General features: G+C 40.1%; 1 protein-coding gene across 1 annotated transcript; it reads left to right on the top strand.

The window, feature by feature from the left end:
- Nucleotides 1–1,056: 1,056 nt before the first annotated feature.
- Nucleotides 1,057–4,900, top strand: tmem275a (transmembrane protein 275a). The gene is made up of 2 exons (XM_063886562.1): nucleotides 1,057–1,582; nucleotides 2,499–4,900. Exon 2 carries the CDS (start codon nucleotides 2,599–2,601, stop codon nucleotides 3,217–3,219), a length of 621 nt encoding a protein of 206 aa, XP_063742632.1. The 5' UTR covers nucleotides 1,057–1,582; nucleotides 2,499–2,598; the 3' UTR covers nucleotides 3,220–4,900.
- The last annotated feature ends 4,886 nt before the right edge of the window (nucleotides 4,901–9,786 follow it).

Below are 9,786 nucleotides of genomic sequence, written 5' to 3' on the forward strand. Positions count from 1 at the left end.
ACATATAAACATAAAGCAAATTGGAATACACGTGTACAGGTAGACACAAACAGCTACACAGTGAACTGCACCCCCGCAGTGAAACATAATACATTGATATTCAGGACAGCACTAGAGAATGGCTGCTGCATTGGAAGCGGCGTGGGGAAGAACGCTGCGCTCTAACAAAAACTGTGGCGTGCTGTGAGGCTGAATAATGTCGGCAACAAGAGCTGAGGAGTCAGCAGTGCCTTGATGACAGCCAGCAGTTTGATTGACAGGCCTCAAAACATACTATGTGAGGATTAGCAATGGAGGGACATATAACAAACACTTAATTGCTCATGAATGTAATTGACAATTAAAACTAAAGTTATAATTGGGAAATTAAAACTTCAGAACAAAAATGGAAACCAGCCTTGCCGAGTTTTCTGTCCCAGTATGCTCTTCTTAAAATTAAATAAAAACACTCACGTTGAAACCAGAACTGGAACCATTTAAAGGGTCAACTCACTCAAATCTAACCACACACTGTAGGACAGTAACTAAATACATATATTTAGTACGTTGATACATTTCCTTTTTACTCTCCACTACATTTCAACTGGAAGTATTGTGAAAGTATTGTCGCTTCAATAATTTGACGGCTATAGTTACTTTACAAATTAGGATTATATTAGAATGTATTTGAGTATTTTCTACTGTGATTACAGTACTTTTAATTAGGAAATGCACCACAATTCACTAGACTTAATTGAATTCCAAGGGTTAGGATGCAAATTAGCGACCATTTACAAATGACTTACAAACATTTATAACACTGCACACTTGTGTTTGCTTAATGACATGACTTAATGACATGATCTAACATTGTGTTTTAGAAATCAGCATCAAGTATAATAAAGGTGAGCTCGTGAGATACAGGCAAGATGCAACAGCCTTGTTCTTCACACACACACACACACACACACACACACACACACACACACACACACACACACACACACACACACACACACACACACACACACACACACACACACACACACACACACACACAGGGGTTGAACACTAAAGGATGGATGGTTAAGGAGGAGTCTGGGAGTCGCATCCAGAGGTCCATGGAGGAGAGAAGATGCTCTCGCGACAGATCATCACATATATGTAATAATGAAATATGACGACTCCACACCGGCTACCGGAGAGATGCCTCGCATATTTTAATGGTTTCCCTCCATTTCCGTTGCGGGGTGACCTGTCAGGTGCTACGTGCGTCTCGGTCCACACCAGGGGCAGCGCACCGTGTTGCGTCTGTGTGTCTCAGTCAGAAGAAATGCCATCTCACATAATTTATCTTTCCTCTCCTCTGTTCGGATCCATATATTCCACACCAGGTTGGATCGCTTCGCTCTTGTGATTGAATGGCTGTCATGACTTGTGCCCTCAGGACTGTGACGCTACGAAATCAGGAAGAAAACCCCTCGCTTGGTTTTTATGCGTCCTTTCAACCTCTCCGTATTTTCACCTGGTAATAAGACGTGGGATCTCCGTGATAGTTTACTGACCAAACAATGGGAAGATATTCAGTTCATCGACATAAAGGGTAAGATGATTTTTTTACGGGTTAATTTTACAGGAATGCAACACATCAGTGCAGTAGCCTACGCTAAACATGCGTGTTCACGCTTCCTTAAATCATAGTTTCTAATTAAACGTACTGTTTGAAAAATATTCAAGGTAATAGATTCACTAATTAACAACAATGATTTCCTTTCCCCAAATCCCCTGTCCTCATGTGCAGTGTATGCTCTTGAGTGGATGCATGCTGGAATGAAAGGGCTGATTTGATTGCAACTAAATACTGAAATGCCATTCACATAGTGGCCTTGCTGGCACGAATGATGCAGCTGCAGTGCCATTACACACATTTTAATCCACAAAACAAGATAAGATAAATAGTAATTCTACTCAGGCATGATATTTTTTATCAAGCAGCACTTATGACTTATTTTTAAAGGATGGAAGTCAGGGTGCATCCATCTTATTCACACTGTGTGATGATGAGCTATCAATAAAGTAAAATTCTCCATTGAAATCCCATCATTACCTCTTTGACAATCAATGTTTAATCCAATGTTTTTGTCTGTCTAAGTTTCATGACATGTACTTTTCTTATATTGTTTTACATAAAATTTGAGCAAAAAAGCTTCTTAATTCAATGTACAGTTCAACAGTTGTTCACATGTCGTACAAGCTTCTGCTGTACCAGACCACAGCTTTACTGTAAGAACCAACTTTAACTGTATCAAATAATGCTCATTGTATTCCAGGTATTTATCATGCTATGTCTAATTAATAGGAATACCAGAGTTAGGCTTGTTTAGAGCTGTCCAGTACAACTTGTGCACGGAACAAGAGTAGTTAATGAAGTGTATAACCAGATCACAAGATCTTATTTAAGTTCAATGAATGTATCTATTAAAAAAAACCTCACAGCTATAATTTCTTGTCATTTACAGACAAAGATGTTGTCCTGGCTGTGAATTTATTTAAACTTTGCCATGGGGAAGACACTGGACTGAGATTTGACAACACAGTGGAAGAGACAAAGGTGAAGACATGGTCATCACTGACAGAAACACCGGTACCCCTGTACCTAAAAAAGAGCCACAGAAGAAGACGAGGAGGAAGTCTCGCCCTCATGGCCTGCCCTCCCCGGCTCTCTGCTGTGCCTGCGGCCTGTGCATCATGCTGGCTGGACTCAACATCACCCTGGTGGGAGCATTTGCTTTCAGCACGCTGGTGCCTTCTGCCAATCCCCCAATCATCATCGGACCTATCTTACTGCTGGTGGCCTTCTCCTTTTTCGGGGCCTGTTGCGTTTGCAGCCGTCTCCCCCCTCCAAACAGCTCACGGAGGTCTAAGGTGGGCGGCAGGGGTGGAGGGCTGATGGGACATGGAGGGTTGGCTGGTGGCGCAGCGTTTGAAATAGAGACCAGTGAGCACACGCTGCAGGACACCACAGCTGTGCAACTCAGCCCCACATCCTCCCGTGGATCCTCCCAGGTGTCCAGCCCTGAAAAGGAGGCACCTGATGCGGCCCTACCAGGACCCTGCACACTCTTCACCATGGAGACCAACGGCTCTTCTTCTGTGTTTGGCACAGCAGTGTACTCGGCCTCCACAGCAGGAGGAGGGGAGGTGAGGCTCAACCTGCCACGTGAAGAAGCGGTCGCCTAGCAGAGCAGAAACTCTTCCAAGTCCGGAGTGCTGCCAGTGTAAATATCCTTCTGGGCCGAGGGCTTGCTGAGTGTGATTGTGTCCTCTAGTTAACGTGGTGCCATATTTCTGGTTGTGAACAGTATGCTTTTGAATTTCTTGCTGTGCTGCCAACTGGTAATTAGCATGCAAAGTTAATGAAACATCCAAGTGTTTGTGGATCATAGGTGTTGGAATTCAAATTCCTACCTCTATTGTGCTGTTTCGTTTTTTTTCTTACTTCCTACAGGTTTTGCTTATAAAGCTGGGCATTATGAACAGTTTTCATGTAGTAATCAAACAAAAAGGGTCTTAAACCATAAGTATTTATCTCTCACTGCTACTCTGGTTAGTGGAAAACCTACCTGTCAGCAGTGATTTCAGAGGGCTTGAATGAATAATATGATTGTTTATTTATTATGAAGATTTAAAGATCAGATGTGAAAGGTCAACAGTAAAATGTATAGGTTCATTTGTTTTGACATTTGGCATTTTGTGTGCCGTTCTCACTGCTGAACTTGTTTTTGGGGCATATTATAGTATAGGTCACAGGGGTCCCAAAGCAATATCCTCTCATCTGAGATTAAATCCTCTCTATTGAGAGTTCTCTTTACAAAAACACAGTACTCTATAGCCAATGCATTTGTGATAAACCACAGTGCATATATAGAAAAGAGTATACTAACATGTACCGTGTAAAATGTTGAATCATGGAAGTGTTATTCTTGCAGTTTGACAAATGGTCACCACCAAAACATCAACACTGTGAATATTGTGTTTCCTAATATACTTATTTTCTATTTCACATGTAAATTTTCATTGAAGGTAGTGTAGTCGCCACTATTTTAAGGTTACACTCATGCTATTTTAATTAATTTATAGTATTCACCGTGAGGCAAATAATTGTGTCATAATAATGATTTTGGTCCTTATAGATTTGAATTAACAGTGGGAATCCACACAGGAATGTACTGAAAATGTGAACATGTGATGTTCATAGTATTGATTGCCTATTTTTTATGTCTGCCATGACATCCTTTATATATAACAGAAGTTAACCCCCACTGGACCTTGTATACCTACATAAAGATGGGCAAGGACATAAGTCTGACAGAGTTTAGATAATCACATTGCATAAAATAAAATGTGTCCCCCATCACTGTGATGTCTTCTTGACAAGACACATTCAAACCCTGGTTTCCTTTGAAAGGAACGTTGCCTTAGACTGAGACATCAGGATCCAACTAATGAGGGCTATAATAAAGTGCACAATAGCATTTCTCTCCAGAAAGCCTTTGTTGGGCTCTGGATTTCTATTCCATATTGTTAGGAAATACTCAACATTTCTCTTTTATTGTGGGTACAACAAATGCATGCCAATGGCTTTAATGTTCACAGCAGAGATGTATATGAAGTAGCAGGAGAGTGAACACCTGCATCCAGTGGCCAGAGCATTCCCGTAAACAGTGTTAACCTTCATTTTTTGGTGAAATAGCTCCTCCGAACAACCAGTTCCTCTGTCAAATATCTCTGCCTTGTGCTGAGCTCATTTTTTTGCATGATGAGAGGAACAGAATAATGGAAATGCAAACATCCTGGTGTGAACTATTGGTGTTTTGTGTATATTTTCATTTGTGTAACACTTCTACAAAAATCTGGAAAATGTAAAAGATAGAATATTTTTGTGGAGATTATAATTTGATGATGATCCAAATGTGAATCCTTCCAAAAAAATATATAAATAAAAAAGGCTCTTTCCAAAAAAAAAGAAGAAAAGAAAGTTATTTCAGTAGAACATGGGGTTGCTCATTATCTATGCGTGGCATGACACTGTGTTCCCGCTACACAGCATTCAGTGTCTTGATGAAGGGATAGAAATATAAATGTCCAACTGATTTTTTATGTGTTCATGTTTCAAACAAATTCACTGTAATCTTGTGGGCAGAGGCCATTTTTGGGGGCACACTCTTTGTTACAAGGATTATTTATTTCAAGAGGCAATTTCCATTATTTACAGCATTTTGTAGGAAAACAACGAGACATAAAGCATAAATGATTCTTAAGAAAGAAGTTACAAAACAGCTGAAACCTTTATGTTTCAGTTATCTTTGACAAACCAGCCTCCTGTTCACCAAAAGAAAGGCTCCTTCAATATCACATTCAGGGATACAACTTAAGGACTATTTTCATTATTGATTCAAATTGAAGATTTATAATTTTATCAAACAGTAAAAAAAAAAAAAAACACAAGGGCATTCAATTTATATTGATCAGACAAAAGATTTCAGCTGTGAAAAAGATTTAAGCTATGAAAAACTTTTCACGCTTGCTTGTGAAATCATTTTAATGAATTCATCTTTTATCAACATTTTAGCAGACACATTTTCTGTCAATTCATTAATCACACCACAGTTTCTGCTGTGAAATCTAAGGCTAGGCTAGGTAATGCTGGTTTGAACGTTTTCTGTAAAGTGCAATAGAAATGCTCCTTATTCTTCAACACAGCACGTTTAGATATCCTTAGATAAATAACTTAATATGAGCTCAATCTGGCTCATCTATAGGTGAGATGTATGTGTGATTAAAGATTTTAACACTGGGAGGCGGCAGAGCCATTTCTATGAGCTTCAGAGCAGTTATATAAAGTACGGCTGGTGTTTTACATCAAGCCAATAGATGTCAGTAGATCATAACAACCCTGTTTAGATGCTGTCAAGATAACTATGCTGTAGTAGGTATGATTTAAGTGATTTTGATGACATTGTAAACAGCATATTGATTATTCATGGGCGAAAATCATTAGAAATTGTTTGCTGTTTCTCAAAGCATTGTGTTGATACGTTTGCAAGATAAACCTGCCAAAACTGTGAGTTTGTTTACATCATGTTTCAAGAAGATTACTTTTATCATTGTCTGAGAACAATAGACGGTGTGTTAGGCAATCTCTGCTGATAGTACTAATGGCACCAAGGTAATTAGAGCATCATTTTGAGTATCCACAATGATGATAAAGCTCCCCTTGTGCTCACAAAGGTGATGACAGCAAAAATCTAGACTGGCCTAATTTCTGAGGCAGCCCACTGATGACAAAAAGGAATTATGATCGATTTTTTTTCTGGCATATCAGCTCTATAGTGACTGATTGCAATTTCACAGTTGACTTTCTGATAAAACTTTGGTTATAGTTTTCCACTGTGAGTTTTAAATCCAGTGAGTCTTGGTTGGCAGTGCAAAAGATGAAAGGCTATGAGGATTAAGAGACTGACATTTTGCTGATAGAAAATCCATTTGAGTTTTTATACATATTAGAACAACGTGACTGTGCTCAACCCATTTCTTTGCTCTGCTCATAAATATGCCTTATGCCTTTTAAATACAATAATGACAAGGTCAGTAAAACTGTCAGTGATCACTGTATGAGCCAAAACCATCAGACCAGCGTTACATCAGCAGCACATAATGGGATTTTCTGTCATTAAGCTTACACATGAACAGTCATACATGAAAACGACTGACCCGCTACTCCACTTAAACTCCCCTTCCCCACATTTCAACAGCTTCCAGGTTGATGTTGCGTTACAACTGTGAAACATGTCCACTTCCTGCATCTCGTGCCTGTTGGCCTTCACCGAAAAGGCTCATAAAACATATGAAATGTTTAGCCAGCTGGAGGCTGGAAGATGTATTGCCTTCTGGAGGAGCACAGGTTTGTAGGTAAGCTGCAGCCTGAGGACAATATTACAATGTTTATGCTCTCGGTGAGTAAAGGTCAGGGAGGGGGGTCATGCCACTGCAGTCAAGCTTAGTTTTCACAAAAGAAGGGCTCACATTGAAGTCACCGTTTGCACTTTGGACCTTCATGTCTCCCTTGAGTCCTCTACCTTTTTCTAATTCCATTTTTGGTGGAAAAAGCTTTGAATTCCACAAAAAGTACACTAGGAAACCATCTCTTGGCCTTTTAATCAACTTTAGCATGTCCAAATTGCAGTTTTACAGTTCCACACATACTCCACGCTTGTTGAAAAATTACGTTTCATGATTCTTTCTTTCTCAGCGTGACTGCTCATGCCAAATTACGTGTACTGATAAATGTTTTCGGCAGACACAATGACTGAACCTTTGACCTGGATTTCTCTTCTATCACAGCAGTTATCAAATGTCCTCTGATTGTAAAAGGGTTGCTTTAAAAAAAAAAAAAACAATAGAGCACTGTGTTTGATGTCTGTCAGAAAATCTTAAGAGATGTTAGGGAGCGCAGACGTGCTGCAAAAACAAGCTCCAGTAAATGTTGACACTACCACTATTTGTCTCTTTCAAAAGACATTAGTTGCATGTTGCATCCATATTGATGAATTGCAAGAAACACCTCCGGTAAGAGCAGGCTTCCCTCAGTAGCACAGTGTTACAAAACAACTAACAGACTCTTGGTACATCAAATATTATCAGTGTACAGTCTCTCTTTGTTGACATCTTTAAGCAGATTATAAAATCGCTCTTGTTCACACAGATACTGAGCTGCAGCGAAGACTGACGCTGATGTTCACGATATGCTGTAAAGGTCTGGAGATTAGAGGCAAACATGCACAGCTAACCTCAGATGTCTTCATGTTTAAATGCACACTGACAAATCACTGCTGCAGCCACACACACCTGCAATCACAAGCATCCCATCCGCTCTAAACCGGAGTGTGGCGGATCTGTTGATGTGGTTCTGTTTGGATGTGATTGTGTGTGAGAACACTTTCAGTGGAGTGAGTCGGCAGAGGAGGGGGATGGAGGGTGTAATCAAGCTGAAAAGATTAGGGGAAGACGAGCTGCTGAGGATCTATGGGAGCAGACATTGGTTATATAACCCTAACCCAGTTCACTCCGCTTCCAAAGGCAGACTTGGAGGAGGGGGATTTACTGAACTGGGGAGAATCCTTGTGTTTGAACAAAAAATGAAGGAGGTCATTGGTTATCTGTACACAGTGTCTGCCTAATAACAAAGGGTGTCCAGTTCTTATTCAAAACTCTATTTCTCCAGGTCAGTATGGAGGTAACAATGAGTTGAGTTAGAATAAAAGCATTTACCTTATTTTATCTCAGAAAAAAAAATCGAATGATTTGTTATTATTGACTTTAGTGTCCACCTTTAGTTATTGCTTCACCGCACTGCTGAGTACAACAACATATTTCAGGTCCTTTGCCTGCAACCCTGCAAGTGTTTACTCAAGATTGGTCTCTGAGTACCTTTGAACACGTGATATGATCAGAACAAACAGCAGACAAACTTTATTTCAAATGTTGATGGTAGTGTTTTGTCTTACATGTGCAATGCAGGACAGAGGGTGTCAATGCTGTATAGATTCTAAAGCCCCCTGAGGCAAATTAGAAATGTTGGGCTGTATCAATAATCTGTTATGTGATTTGATGCATGTGCAGGCCTTGTGACTGATAGGCTGTTTCTGCTGTTCTCTATGAAAAGAGAAGTTTAAGGGCGACATGAGGAAGAAAGCCCCTCACATATAAGGGGGTAATGGTACAGCAGATTCGATCGAACCCATCAAGAGTCCAAATAGTAATGCCGCAGTGCTCTGCATACCAATCACTGCTGACAATGGGTCCCAACTCGTCCATTCACCCTCAGTAAATGGCAGTTTATTCAAGTGGCCGGGCTGTTGCATAACCTCGCTTTTCACATCTATATGTGGGCCCTGGGAGAAGGAAACATACATAGTACACACAGAGAGAGGGGATCACATTGCAGTTCTGGGAAAATATAAAAGCACAACTTTGCATTTAACAGTGTGACCACCAGGACATAGTAGCTAGATGTGCGTAGCATTAATTAGGGGCGGCCAAATCAATCACTCTTTCCTATTTACAGCCATTAACAAAGTCGCTCAATGTTTTTGCTCTTAGTTGCTTTAGTAAAGCTTTGGCTGCCATGCACACTGTGTGGACAGTAAGCCCTGTTTCTGTACTCAGTGACTGGGTGTCTTTGACCTGTTCTGCGAATGTTCTCCTGTTGCACGTGGGCTCATGTTTAACCAAATAAATCGATAGACAGACTGAAAATAGAATGGTGGTTTTCCAATAATGTGTAAAGGTGATGACTGGACAAATATTTAACTTTTCTGACCAACAAGTCAAAACAATATTTTTTGGATTGAGGGCAGAAAGTTCACATTAACTGAGGAGAGTTGCACGTGATTTCTAGATGAGTACATTGCCGGGATATTTTCATTTTATATAGATAATATTTGATGAGACTGCTGCATGCTATGATGCAGGGCAATTTGAATCAATTGCATATTATACTGGCGTATCCTGCAGTGCAATATGTTGATAAACAACATGTTGTACTGAAATATTCCAGCAGAGGCCCCCATTTTTCATAGAAATTAAAGTGGCATTGAATAACACTTCTCCACAGCAGACTGCTTCAGACCGGTTTGTGTGCTCCACATTTGAGGAAGGTTGTCATACTTGAAAATTCACGGGACTCAGCTGTCAGCTCTTTCTGTGCCTTATTACACCAATGTGATCTGGACATCAGTTATGAAT

The sequence above is a fragment of the Eleginops maclovinus genome, chromosome 6 (genome assembly GCF_036324505.1).
Source record: "Eleginops maclovinus isolate JMC-PN-2008 ecotype Puerto Natales chromosome 6, JC_Emac_rtc_rv5, whole genome shotgun sequence".
Taxonomy (NCBI): domain Eukaryota; kingdom Metazoa; phylum Chordata; class Actinopteri; order Perciformes; family Eleginopidae; genus Eleginops; species Eleginops maclovinus.